Raw genomic sequence first — 15,345 nt, forward strand, 5'->3', positions numbered from 1 at the left:
CTTACAGCTTCTATAGCTTGTAGCAATTTGGTTGCTCTGTGTTTGTAGTGGGTTGCCTTGGCAGCATTGCCGATTTCTGCGTATAGAGAGCTCAGGATGCGTGCATTGTTCTGCAGGAAGGCGTTGAGATCCACAGGCACTATGTGGGGTGTGTCTATGTCACTGAGGTTACCTGTTGGCATCGGAGATTAGGTTGTGAGAGGCTGCTTCATAATGAGTCATACAAAATAGGCATGTCACACTTATGAAGAATAGGTAAGGTAACATATACCAGAAAACCTAAACTAAATTGATCACATACACAATTACACATTATTAGTCATAATAAAAAGTAACATTTCAGCTTCCACAGTACCACAGCTTCTTCACAAAGGTGGGTGAATAGAACTTAAGGACACAAGGTCGATTAATCCTTGTGCTGGCAATTTTTATCAGCTGTTTTTATGCTTTTCCTAACATTGTTGTATACCAATAAAATTGAACCCACAAATGTTACTATCATTTTATATAGAGAATTTCAAAGAACAATAATATATTACTCCTATTTATCAATTTCATAAAAAGGTTGTCTATGTTTGAAAATGCTGAGTAAGAATTTTTCAAACTTCATACATATTTTTATTAACCTATCCTGCATGTATGAAATATGTATACATTTCCATCATATACAAAAGAATCAAAATTAAGTTCTTATAAATAATTAAATAGTATTTCCTTCCCAACTAGCAGACTCAAAATCAGTAGAAACATTCATATTCATCTCTGGTGCAAGGGCGTAGCCAGCGAGGGGGTCCAAGGGATCTGTCCCTCCTCCCCAAATGTTCAATTTTTTAATTAAATTTTAGTAAACAATTATTATTATTTAAATAATTCAGTACTACTGACATGTACTGCTGAAAGATCGTTCTCAATAGAGAAAACCGTTCGTGAACTTTTTAAGGAACAAATTGGGGCCTTAACAAAATTGTTATCTTAAATTTATTCTATTTACATCCATAATTACAATACAACTATATAAAATTATGTTAATATTTTTTTAAATGTATAAATTTTAAAAGTATGAAAGAAATAACTGGTTCCTAAAAATGAATGTTTGCAAGAAACTATGGGTAGCATATGTTTTTTTTGTATATTAAAGAAATAAAAAATATAATTAAATCAAAACAGTCTAATTGCTGTAGAGTAATAGTAAGAACTACTATTGTCATTGTTTTGGAAAACTAACAGATACAAAACAGTGAAAATATGCAGCCGTGGAGTATTAAAGACAATATGATCAATAATTCTTTACACCATTTAAAAGATTTTGGTGTATTTTTTAACAGAGTCTTTTTTATTCAATCCCCATTCATCAAGCTCATGAAACAATGTTTCTTACAGTAGTCTGGAAAGGCCGCTAAAATATCAGACCAATCTCAATATCCCAGAGAACATGCCAAAATATCCTCACTGACCATTGTTTGTGCCATCTTTGATGAACCATCTGGTGGAGAAGTCGAGGCCAGATTCTGCCGCAGACTTGAGACTGATGTACAACTCCTCCTTCTGTTCCTCATTAGGGAGACCCTCCGCTGTGGAATAGTCCTCCCTGAAGACACATAGTTTGTTGTTAACAATGCTTCGACACAATACTCCACCACAAGTGTAACAAATGGATAGATCACTTGGCCACTCACAGTTCCTTGTAGCTCTGATCTAATTTAATGTACCACATTTAGTTCAGTTTCTTGAAGAACTATAATTGTAAACACACTCTACGGAAAAATGTTAAGACCTCCACTCGGCAAAACTCAATGCCTAGAGTTGAATAGAGTCCATGCCAATTCATCTTACAGGACGAAAAGGTGACGGTTTGGGCGCAACATAGTATTTTTGAGACAGACATAGCTATTAACCCTTCCCTACACCTCTATCAGATTTTCTGGTAATCAGGGACGTACCAAGGGGTGTATATGGGAGGTCACTTGCAACCCTTTCTGAAATTACATTTACTTTATCAATATTTTCTAAGTAAGAAATAATTATTTAAAATTCTAAAAATATATTATCATATACATTATTAATATTACATTACGCTCTTAACTCCTAGAATATTGTTTCACCTCATATAATAAATTCGTGAGTATGCCTCTCACAGTCATAGTGTGGAGGAGAGATGAGTGCCTTGACACTGTTCAGCACTCACTGCACTCAACATCTTAACATTATCTCTGAAGATGTTGTACCTGTAGGTAACACGTTGACTGCATCTTTATATTGAGATATTCTGTTCGTCCCCAAGTTGTACAGATAAAATACTACCATTTTCAATTTTGACTGTAGCTAAAGTGGTGGCGAATGAATACCAAAGCCTCAGGATGGTATAAAATGAGATGTTAATGATTCTTTAAAATGTTTCAATTATAATTATCACACTTCCACATTCTTACCTTTAAATAAATAGTTATTCACACGTCTTCTAAAGTATTCCACTTATTTATTCTACTTATGTATAAAGTGAACTAACACTGTCAAAAGTAATTGAATTACTTTGTTACATTGATGCGGGGTAACACCTTAATAAAAAAACAATAATGTTCTTTTATTTAATCTTTAACATTTTAAAGAAATATTTTAAATTAGTAAAATATGTTTTATAAAAATATTATTTTTTAAGCTTTAAAATTGGTCTTTTAAATGGAATCCTTTGTAATAGTTAGAACCAATAAGTTAAAAAAATTAATTTAATCTAATGTTTTGTTAAAAGGTATTTATATTATTGCCTATATTTTGTATTGTTTAGTTAGTTTGTATGTATGTGTAGTTAGGCACAGTTATTCCCCTGTAGTAATACAAATCCCAATTATACATCTCAATTCTTTTGTTACAAACTTATCTTTAAAAAGTTATACAGCCTATAAAAACTTTAATCTAAAAACATTTATATATTAATGTTTTCTTTTTATGTCATATAACAAACTGCAAGGTTGTTTGGTATACATTAGTGTGTGTGAACAACTTTAGGAGCAAAACACCTAATTTTAATTTGCAATCTAAGCTGTTAAACATAATGTGGATGTATTTTAACACTGGGGTAATAAGACAGGTGAGTAAAACATTAAGTTCACAAATAAGTTTTCTTAAACCTCACAACATTACAATTTTTGCAGAAGTATTAATTAAAAAATCGTCATATTGAGTAAGAAAACTGATAGGCAAGTCATACTATTAAGCAACTCAACTGTCATAATTAATCAAGAGATAAAGTTTTTGTAAACATTTACATAATTGTTGGGTTTTGTCATAGCCATTGTCATAGTGAAGCAATCGCATGAGACTTTCTATCTTCATGATTTGTCAGGGACATAGCCAGAAATTATTCAAAGGGTACAATAAGTGGATTTGAGATATACAAGAACTCCCTTACAGTGGTTGTGGAACTTCGAGAGTTTTCTTAAAAAATGTAATCTTAAAACATTTTTGGTTTGCAATGAGTTACTTTTTTGAACACAATTCTAGGTAAACAGAAATCTGCCGACAGCAAGATGTTATTTCATACTTGAAAGTACACTTTTGTCTCGTTTATGATTAAATGTGTTGAAAAATTAAAAATTGTTTCATACTTTCAATTACATAACACAGAACAACGTTTGCTCTCATAAGGGGCCTTACAAGCATCAAAACTGTGGCCGTTTAGAGATTTAAAATTATGTCTCAAAGAAATGTGTTCCTGACTTAAAAGTGTCTTAAATTTTAAATAAAAATTGTGTTTTATTAAGGTTTTCCATTTGTGTTTGTGTTTCTTCTGACTTGAAACTGGTTATATAGGTATTTAAGATTTTAACTCACAACGTTTTTGTTATCAATTTAGACTTTGGCATATTTATGTCCAAGTGTTTCAATTGTTTATTTCTATGCTAAATAATTGCTTAGCCTTATGTGTTAGAATCTAACACCTGAAGTAGAGAGAATACACTAGTTTCAGTTACACTGCCTTGTTTCAGTTTGTAACAATGGCAAACATCTATAACCATCTACTTGGCATCTCTTCAAATCATTCAAGTCAAAAGTGAGCTTTAAACACAGCATATGTGAGCAAATTGAGGGGCAGCCTTCCAGCCTTCACCCACTGTATAACATCCATGTTTTATTTGTGCTCAGAAAGTTTTGAGTCGTATCTATTTGTTACTTTTTGGTGAAACATTGTTTTAAGTCTCTCGTGATAAAACAAGATAAGGATTGGCTTGAGGCACTTTTCAATGAAGCTTATTGTATTTTTATACCTTACATATTGTAGGATCCATTGTTTATATTTCATTATGGTTATTTTCTTTTAAAATAAAAAAATCATAATTAATACTTCAACATTTATGTATCCAAATTGTAAAATTGATTACTGGAAGAAGGGCATATACCATAAATTTATTTTTATTGCAACTCAGATCTTTGATAATGTGTTATTACAATAGCTTTTAAATATATTTGAATTTGATTATATAGACCAATTTTAAACTAAATATTTATAATATAGAAATAACTATTGGAAAAAAAATTTCTAAGTGCTGTTTTCCTAAACCGCCTTGTTTCCTCTAGTGTAAATGTTTCTCCCTAAAGAGTAAAGCTGTTGTACTCTTATAATACATATTAGTACATTACTAAGAAAATGGTGGAAAACAATCCATTGTGGTCATGACTGAAATGAATGTTAGTTACTGTGGATAGTGATTGAAATGATTGGTATTTATTAATCTTGTCAGTAGGAAAAATGGTGTGTACATATCATGACAGGAAAGTGCCTCGTTTCTGGTTCTGCCTTATGTGATCAAAAATCTCTCTCCCTTACATACATGTAACTATAATGACCAAAGACCCTTATCCTGTTTTCAAATGGACAACTGTTTACAAATGTACCCCAACTCACCAGTATGACTCTGGCCTAGGACCAGAAGATGGACAGTAGTACCTCGCCAGTTTGTGGCAAACGTTATTCTTCTTCAGCCTCACCATCCGATTGTTCATCCAGAAGTTAAACTCTTCTTCAAGAACCTAAAACAATGCCAAATAAAATTTATTAGTGTGATTTGTATAGTGATAGTTAAAGGATTTACAATTTTTCTAACCCAAAAATGACATTTATGGCACTCCAACTTGTGTTTAACATTTTTGCTTATACAGCGTGAATAAAAAGTATGATACCCCATATTAACTTTTTAACATCTGCACCTAGAAAACCCTAACTAACTTATTATACAAAATTGCACTTTTTGGTTAGTATCAAAAGATTGTCCCTGCCTTTAAAATACCAAATTTTTGTCGCACTTAAAAATTTTAAATATAACCCCATAAATTTAGCCATTGTTTGAAGGATCCGTATCAAAGAAAATTAACAGTAAAACATAGAGGTCACTATTTCAAGCCAATACAAAATGGTGGTTAATTCAAATTTAAAATATGTTTAATCAGTAAAAGTAATGAATATGACAATATACATAATGAATTCATTGCTTAACAGTGAGCAAAACCCACAATAACATTCCTAGAAAGCTTTGATCTGCCTTTATAAACAAGGGTATCTAGTCTCATATACTATTTGACATAAGGGAACGTGTATTGATGGTGTTCAAAAATTAAGAAGAGATAAATTGAGTGATCTACTAGTTGTACTGTATGGAGCTCAGTGAACAAGGACATAAAACAATTTTAATGATGCATAGTTATGGAGATCAGATTAGATCTTATGATGAGTAACAAACTTATTCAATGACACTTTTCCAAATCGCAACCCTAATTCAAAATCAAGAGTGGAAAAGGCAGGTCAAAGCTTGCTACTCATATTGATATTTATTACTTTTCTGATTTACAATATTTAAAATTTGAATTAACTTTCATTCTGTACTGGCTTGAGATAGCACTAAGTTTCACTGTTTATTTTCTTGCATGAATACCTTTAAAACAATGTGTAACTTGAAGGGGGTTTATGTTTCAAATTTTTAAGTTGGGCCCAAAATCTGGTATTATAGAAAAGTGCATTTTTGTACCCTACAAATGTATAATGAGATTCTAGGTGTGGATGTTAAAAATGTTAACCCTGCGTTGGTCGCACACAGTCCGTGATTCCATAATGCGGGAATTTTTGATGCTATTCTTGTTGGGGTAAGTAACATTCAAAGTTCTTAATTTAGCTGAGTTATAAATTCCCCTCCCCTACCCCATGCAGTAAAAATAGTGTTTGGTGTGACCTTGGCAGCAGCGGAAGAGTATTGTTTATAGCCTAATCTGCCGTTCTGGCACCTATCAGTGTAATCGTTACGCCAGAACTCAGGACCATGCGTAATTGTTCCTTTTAGTGTGTTCACGGACACCAATAGTGACAATCCTGGAGATAAATCCAATCAAAATAGACTACATCAACGTCACCAACAAGAGGTTACTGATCCATGTTTTTTTGTTGAATCCATGTTGTTAGATCTATGAGTATGAATAGTTTTTAAGATGTAACACTTGACAATGATTATAAAAATTTAATAACGTTTATTGCATGATTGATGCTTAATGAGAACAAATATCTGAATCGGAATATATGGTCTGTGTGGGGAGTAGCAACAGGTGGGACTATTTGAAACAATTTTAACATTGTAGTAGTGAATGTGTCAAAGACATCTGGAGAAAATATAGAAAGAAGGACATACAATGAACAGACATTATGAATCGATTGTACTAAAATGACATGGAGTTTTGTGTCATAGCACCAGTGTAGAAAATTAAGTGTCAGTTGTAATTAAATGACCTTGAGTTTTGTACCACAACAACAGTGTAAAACATTAAGTGTCAGTTGTAATTAAATGACCTTGAGCTTTGTGTCATAACAGCATTGTAATCTGACAGTAAGTGACAACTGTACTTACAAATCCTTGAGTTTTGTGTCATAAATTGAGTATAAAACATTAAGCATCAGCTGTACTTCAATAAATTTAAGTTTTGACTAATAAGAACAATGTAAAACTTGAAATCACTTGCCTCCCTAATGTTAGCTTACTCAATTTTACAAGATGTCTCATTTTAGAGGTCAGCTTATACATAATCAAACCCCTTAGGGATTTTTGTAAATTTAGTATAATTTATCGTAAACCAACAATGATATTTAAATATTGTGAAAACTTTTTGATGAATCACTAGCAATAACATTAGAAAATTAAAAAAATCTTGAATGTGTACAAGATTTAACTTTAAAATCTCATAAATTACTACAACAAAAATAAGGAGTAAGCTCGTTAATTATGTCTTAGTATTGTTCTCATGGTTTAAAATCTATACTGGATGCCTGGCAACCAGTGTAGCTGGTTCTTAAAACATTTATTTTACTACCACATTTTCTTGTTGAAGTTTTATGAGATATCTCATTATTGAAAGGTATGATATATACTCAACTAGTTGCTTTGGAGGTTTGTATCTTTTAAAGTCTTTCAATAATTAAGTGGGATTTAATACGACATTTCTTGTGAATAAGCAGTACAATGTTTACCTTTAGAATGAAACAACTTACAAGAATATGGAAGTAACATGTTTCAAAATGTAGAATATTTAGTAAGTGATAGTAAATATCAAGATGGTGTAGACATCAACATGAACTGTCAAAAAATAATTTGTAATGTAAGAGTACTTTTAATTAGTTAGTGGATAAAGTACAGAGATCCAATGTATTGAAAAGTAATTATTAACTTACGCAAATCTAAAATAACTACTTGAATTCTTTTTCTCTAAATTGCTGAGAACAAATCTATATGAAATTTATTTTCTAAACCTCATTTTTTAAATACGCATTTACAAGTTATCAATTACTATCAATTGTCATATTGTTCTGCCCCACTGTGCATTCTGCTAGTTTTTTTTGCCTTTGGATATAAGAGGCTCCCTACAGGCAAACGCTTAGAGTGAAAAATCAGAATTAGCGCTTTCTGTATTGTACAACTACCGGAAACCAGAAGATATAAAAACAAAAAAGAGGGGAGAATGAGGCCATCTGCTTGCATCAAAATGATATACGAGGGCCCAGTCGCAAATCCATGAACCAGCAGAAGATATTGACATCGTTGGATGACTAGATGCTTCCAAATGGTAGAAAAACACAAATTCTCCAGCCTGATTCTTATTCTGATTTCCCTTTTAAGCCATCTTCACATTCACTAAAAGTGCCAGACACCTAGTCATTTCCTTTAAGGCAGGAGGTTGCCATCCCCTCCAGCTACTCCACCCCCTCAACCTAATCACAGTCCAGTCCAACTGTAATGAAACACCATTTTCACGGGCTGTGTACAGGTAGAAGACATTATTTATATGTGTAGAACCAGCCAGAATTTCATTGAAGATTTAAAATGTCACTAGTTGATTCATTTACCATATGCACACAAATGTAATCACATCATGTCAGTTAACAACTGAGGCAACAATAGAACATAGTTACCTAGCTGACAACGTGTGCAGTGGACAAGGTGCCATTTGTTATACAGCATATCACTTGAGGTTGTGATAAGTTTGAGGCTTTGACTTGTAAATAAGACTATTTCCTTATTGATAATATTCAGGTAGTTCAGATTACGGAGGTGTCAAATCACAATATACCCATTTGTCATTGCATACAATTTGATAATAAAATCCACATGTGACAATATAGCAAGCAATTTTAACATTAATGATGATAACAACCTTCTGTACTTCACGTTTACTGCAGTACTTCATTATATTGGCCAATTTCAAGGAAACGATTTTATAAGTTTTTGTATAAACAATGAATAATGTGGAACCATTCAGCGAATAAAATACTTTATATACTATAATTGTTAAATCCTATACGGTACTATAATTGTTAAATGCTATTTCTAATTAATAAAAACATCTCAAATACTTGAGGTTATACATACATTTAAAATTATAACTAATAAAGAAATTACAAAAAAATGTTTGAGAATCTAATACTGAACTTTTCTAGTTAAATTAAATCACAGTGTTGTATAAATAATAAAACAAGGTAGAAGTACGCCACAACAAATGTCGCTTAATAAGCTTTACTGAGGTTCATAAAATACAAAATTTTAAGTCTATAGTTCATAGCAAGTCTATAGTTAAACACTGAAAAAACTAACCTCAATGTTCTGCTTGATGAACTCCAGATCCTTGGTGAACTTGTAGTACAACTCCACCATGGGAATAAGCAGAGGAGGCTGGGAGCGCTGCAGGTAGTACTTGCGGCTACCGTTCGGAATGATGTGGTAGTTACGGATTAGATAGAAGAAGTTCTCTATGACACCTCTAGCAGTGGTGGCCATGTCACAGAGCAAGAGGCCATTGATAATCCAGTACGTGTCCCAGTAGTAGAGCTCTCGAAATCGGCCTCCAGGTACGATGAAGCTGCAAGATCAGTTGGTCAATAATGTGGTAGTTGCGGATTAGATAGATGAAGTTCTCTATGACACCTCTGGCAGTGGTGGTCATGTCTCAGAGTAAGAGGCCATTGATAATCCAGTACGTGTTCCAGTAGTAGAGCTCTCGAAATCGGCCTCTAGGTATGATGAATCTGCAAGATCAGTTGGTTAATAATGTGGTAGTTGCGGATGAAATAGAAGAAGGTTTCCATGACACCCCTGGCAGTGGTGGTCATGCCACAGAGGAAGAGGCTATTTATGATCCAGTACATGTCCCAGTAGTAGAACTCTCGGAATTGGCCTCCAGGTACTATGAAGCTGCAAGATAAGTTGGTTAATAATACGTAGTAAAGAAGTTGCTGAATTTCTTTTTTAGGCACTACATTGATTGAGCAACTTTGTATCTTGGTAGTTAACAAGGATGAGCACGACATTAAAATATCTCTTTACCAGATGATAAACAAACTTCCAAAATCCTTAGTTTAAAAACATATTATTCTCTTGTAATCTTGTAGTATATAACCAATTCACGGAATAAATATGATATATTTTGTACATTTTTTAACTCCACATGATTGGTATGTGAGGCTTAGAAAAAACATTCAAGGTGGCTATCATCAGGTCATCATGCACAAAACAGAATTTTTAGTGACTCCTTTTAAAAATAATTTCCAGGAGTTGATAAAGTTCCATAACAAACTAGTCCAATAAGTAATGAAATATATCTAAACTTATTCATAAGACTAAAATACTTGGTTGTAAAAAAGGAAAATATCAAATTAAAAAGGTAGGAACTTCAAGGAACTTTTCCAAAAGGAGATCAATTTAATGGTCATTAGACACTTTATAATTCATCCCAAATCATGAAGATACCAAAAACATTAGATGAAGTAGTATCGTAAAATCCAATAACTTGTAATAAGTATTAAAAAATACTCATGTTTTCTTTAAAACTCTTATAAATTATAAACACAAACAGGTTTATGGAAACTCTAACATACAAAAAAACAAAAAAAAAACAAAAAGTAACATTAATAAATCCACTGTGGACAATACTAAAGAGAAAACACAATGAATAAAACCAAAAGACGATTAGACTTTGATATTTACGTATTTTCGTTTGTGTGTAAATGTATGTGATACAAACACCCTAAAATTGTATAGCTTAAAATTAAAATTTTTGGAAGGATATTTCTCAATTAACATAACAGCTTTATTTGTCCCTTCATCTACCCAATTAAAATCTTCTGAAATCAATATCATTTACTAACATGAGGGTAGACTTATCCATATGAAAAGGAAGGTTCATAGTATCACATTTTGAGTAATTATACCAGGATAAAAATAAACCTACAAATAATGTACTGTTTTGTTATTATTTTTCTTCTTTCTTTCCTTCCATACATTGTACTTTACTATCTTTACTGATTATTGTTTAAATTGAGTGTGAATATTCTTTTACAATCTCACTTAGGCTCAGACCTGAGTTGGAAACATGAGATTTAGAAAATAGCTGATAAACCAACAGATACAAACATTTCCAAGGTACTCACCCATTGGGTACGTAGAGCAGAGAGTAGAGCCCAGGGTTGACCTTGACATCGGCCTTGACTTTGCGACTGAGTGTCAGGAAGATCTGATTGAGCTGCTCTACCCATGTCTTGAGCAGAGGATCGGTCACTCGGTCCACGAGTGAGGGCTTCGGGTTAAAGTCACTTGGAGTCCATTCCTACAGTGGTCATAATTGTTTTAAGTACAGATATTTTTAACAAGAACACCTTTATATGATATTGTCAGTCTTACTTCACTTTGATTTAAAATTTAAATTATGAAACAATATCATCAATCCCCACGGTGGCCGTAGAGCATAGTAAACTAGTTGACTAATGTTCTACTTTAAAATATTGTAACTATTACAATTTTAGAAGCACTGGCTGATAATAACAGGACTCTTAGTTAACGCAAATATAACAGATTTACAATATTCAAATATGGTATGATTAAGAAATAGATCAATTAAGTTTAGAAAATCAAGTAGATTTCCAAGTTTAACTTAGGTTTACGTTTTTTTACTAAAAAAAGTATCTACTATATAAAAATAATGTCGTTACTCATTTCAGCCATATTTACAGCAACATTTACATATTTAACTTATAAAAATAATTTACTCAATGTGTGCAAATTAAATTTAAAATACCTAGTGGAATTCTATGTTTTTGCCTCAATAAAAAGACTATGGTGTACACTTAAAACTTAAATCCTTGATACATTATTGGATAAAGAACAAAAAAATATATTATCCATAAGAAACCACAAATTTTTGCCACTATGAAAACGTGAATCTTCTATTAAAATTTAGATTAGAATCATATTGATGTATGATTCAGTAATCAGTCTGTTTCAGAAGTTAATCAGATTGTTATTATTATAATAAATAATTACAGTTCAACTTTTGTTGTACAAAAACTAGCAAAAACTATTCCATAGGATATGCATCCTGGATCCTTTGTACCAAAACTTAAATCCTAGGTACGCCACGGGTTAAAATTATGCAAGTGGTTTCCTCATTAGAAGTTGGTACTGTCCAGAAAGACCACAACACACCGATCTTCATAATGGTTAGTAAATTTCTAGGTAGGCTTAGCATGTTTCATAAGGAAAATAAACTGTAAAGCACACTTGTGTGGTGATATTTCCTTTCAACGGGGAAAACCTTGGATGTCACTCATGTTTATGTGAATTTATATTGGTCTATTGATGTCGCAAAGTGCACTGCCTGTCACCCACTTAGGTTGTATCATTGTTACTAGATGTTATACTAACCTCATACCACTACGTTCTAATCAGCTAATGGTTTGGTCAACTAATTTACTCCCAGCTAATGTTCCAGTTTGCTATAATAATGTTCCGGACAGCCAATGTTCTTGTCAGTTAAAGTTCTGGTTAGTTATAATAGTTCAGTCAGCTAAAGTTCTGAAGAGCTCATGTTCCTGTCCGCTAAGTTCTGGTTAGCTACAATTTTCCAGACCCATAAAATTCTGGTTAAATAAAATTTCAGCCTACCAAAATTCTAGTCAGCTGAAGTTCCACTTAGCTAATGGCTTTCATAATTTGTGGTAATCAGTTGGTAATCCACATTCCAAGTATTATTATGGACTTCATTGACTATTCCTTGAAGTTACTTCCACGCTACGAAATAAGAAGACAGAAAATCCAGCCTTTTATGGGAGAATCAACATACCCCTACTGTATACCCCTAGGGTATCATGGATTCTATCAATGCAGAATAGATAACTTATTCATAAACACCACATTGCCTGTTGTAGCCTATGTTAGTTCAGATTATCAATCACAGGCCATGCATGATATCATGTGATGTCACAGTCTTATGACACCATACTGTTCACTTCAGTCACTCTCTTGTAACTCTGTAATTCACAAACAAAAACCCACTTTGGGCGCTAGAAGGCGGATTTTCTAGTTACATACTTCATTTATCACAAATAGATATATGTTAACAATTAACTGTGATTAGAATAAGGAACATTATATTGGAAGACTACGTTTTCTTATGAGAAAAGTAAAAAGTCCTAATCTACAACCATATTTAGCTTGTCCCCACAGCACTGTGAAGGGGCTGTATGAAGCTGACTAAAAATCTGAAAAGCAATTCTCATAGTAAATCAAGTCAACCCTACTCAAGATTAGAACCAATGCTATTAACCCTAGAATGGTAACGTGTAGTCTCTCAGACGACGCAAGCTATAAAAACCGGTCCAGGTGGCAGGTGCATGACGTAACCGACCCCCCCAATACCAATACCTTCCCCCTGCCAGCCAAGGTCAATGCTGGTTAGGGTTTCATTTTGTTTCATTCACTTAGTTAATTTCAGTGAGACCATAGTAGTCTGGTAGACTACGCGTTACCGTTTATGTTACTTTTTTGTTCCTGAGTAAATATATGAAAAAAGCGAATGTAGTGTTAGTTTTTGTGATAATTTTTATCGTGGATGGTCAACTAACCATGGCTGATCCACTGAACACTAGTTTTGAAATAAGATAAATACTATCTGAACTTGAACGAAGTGATTGTGATGAACAAGAAATTGATCATGATGAAAAGTTTTTTTGATCATTTTGATCAACTCATTTGTTATTTATGTCCATCAGGCATTATCAAAAAAATTAAACCAATGACAAGAAGGGCATTTGCTAAAGAAATATGTGTTGAACTAACAACTCCGCACATTCAGGGAAGACAAAAACTGCCAAATTTATCAAGGAATCTCAAACGCAACATTGAAGATGTCGTTAGCCCATCAACATCTGAGGCTCAAAATGTTATTGAAGAAGCAGGAACAAGGAAGATTTGTGCAGTTTGCCCAGCGAAAAAATGGAGAATGACTCGATTCCAGTGCACAAAATGTTATAAGCGTATTTGCTTGGAGCACCGAGGAATGCTGTGTGTAAAGTGTTCCAATAAAGACTGAAATCAACAAAAATCAGGAAACATGACCTCTAAGATGTAAATAATGTAATTTGTAAATAAATTTAATTTTTATAAATTTGTATTAATTTTTTCCCTAAAGTAGTCTGAGAGACTACGCGTTACCATTTATGTGTGCCAAATAGGCGTTACCGTTCTAGGGTTAAGAACTATAAACCATCTTATTAAGATTAGGTGCTACTCTTATATTTCAGACATTATTATACTGTTGTTATCAACAAAATACCAACTCTGCTCTGAATGTAGTTTAAAATACGTTACAACGATAAACTATTGGTTTTTTTTAGTTTTAGATTTTGAAATTTGTTTGTATCCAATAGGTACCTTGTTTTGACATCCTGACAATTACATTACCAATTTTCTGATATAATGGATAAAGATGTTCCCTATTAAAGAACTAAGTGAATTAGTAATAGCAATTTAACTAAAGACATGTTGCTGTGAGAAAACGTTGTGCATGCGTAGTCAAGACATATGCCATCACATTTGGCACGCTTTGCAACTACATTGAGCAGCATGTTACAATTCAAAAGTTTCACAATTTCGACCATAATTGTGATCTTCATTAATGTGAATTGTATGGATATTTTACAAATGCAACTTGAACTAATATGCAATAATACAATGTTTTACCTCCAACTCGTCGCCGTTCTCAAAATTTTCTTCAACAAACTCCTGGATTTTTTCCCTGGGTGGTGTTTTGTCCCCAAATTGTTTGCGGAGTTCATCATATCTGCATAAATAAATTACTGTTAAACTCTGTCCATCTAGAGCAGAAAGTGAGAAAAAACAGCAGTTTTTAAAAAAACCTATGACTCAGGCATTTCTTTCAAATACAATTTCTGGAAGTAAAAATTACACTAAATTGTAATTTTTTAACTTCTAATACAAATTAGTTTCTTTTCTTAACATCAATACTTCCTCATTCAAAGCTACAATAAAAAGACACTGTAAATGTTTTATGATACAAATACTGTTATGCAGGTAATATAGCTCCTCTGGGTAACACACTATTCAATAATTATGAGTGATTTGGTTGTATTTTTCTTGTCTACATTTAGAGTCTAATATATCCTAAATGGCCATGCTCGTAGGAAGAATAAAATCCTATTTTGAACTCTAATATGATTGGTAGGATTATAAGGGTTCTGGTTTATCGTCTATATGAAATAAAAATGAATACTGTAGATTGTATTTCCTTATATTTTAAATAGTTAACCAACCTTACTGTAAATCAATGAATAAAATAATTTCTACTAAAGATTACGTTTTCTGAAATTTATATTTCATTAATTTTATATTTTCATAACAAAAAATTAAAACAGAATAAAGACAAAATTATCTCTTTCAAAAGTTTTATAAACTATAATTGCAACAAAGTGTTGTAAATTTTGACTAATTACAAAAACAAGAAAAACAATAAAATTTTTAAAAAGTAGAA

At 32.5% G+C, this 15,345-nt stretch overlaps 1 protein-coding gene across 8 annotated transcripts in view; it reads right to left on the bottom strand.

Moving 5' to 3' along the window:
* The window catches only part of LOC124354420 (trehalase-like), an 86,350-nt gene that overhangs the window by 8,225 nt on the left and 62,780 nt on the right, over window positions 1-15,345 (bottom strand). For all 8 annotated transcript variants that reach the window (XM_046804866.1, XM_046804859.1, XM_046804863.1 and 5 more), the window contains 6 exons: window positions 14,538-14,637; window positions 10,952-11,127; window positions 9,120-9,384; window positions 4,901-5,025; window positions 1,455-1,588; window positions 6-172 (listed from right to left, as the gene is read on the bottom strand). In XM_046804866.1, the coding sequence (XP_046660822.1) occupies window positions 6-172; window positions 1,455-1,588; window positions 4,901-5,025; window positions 9,120-9,384; window positions 10,952-11,127; window positions 14,538-14,637 (967 nt within the window). The remainder of the gene's footprint in view (window positions 1-5; window positions 173-1,454; window positions 1,589-4,900; window positions 5,026-9,119; window positions 9,385-10,951; window positions 11,128-14,537; window positions 14,638-15,345) is intronic.

The sequence above is a fragment of the Homalodisca vitripennis genome, chromosome 2 (assembly GCF_021130785.1).
Source record: "Homalodisca vitripennis isolate AUS2020 chromosome 2, UT_GWSS_2.1, whole genome shotgun sequence".
Taxonomy (NCBI): Eukaryota; Metazoa; Arthropoda; class Insecta; order Hemiptera; family Cicadellidae; genus Homalodisca; species Homalodisca vitripennis.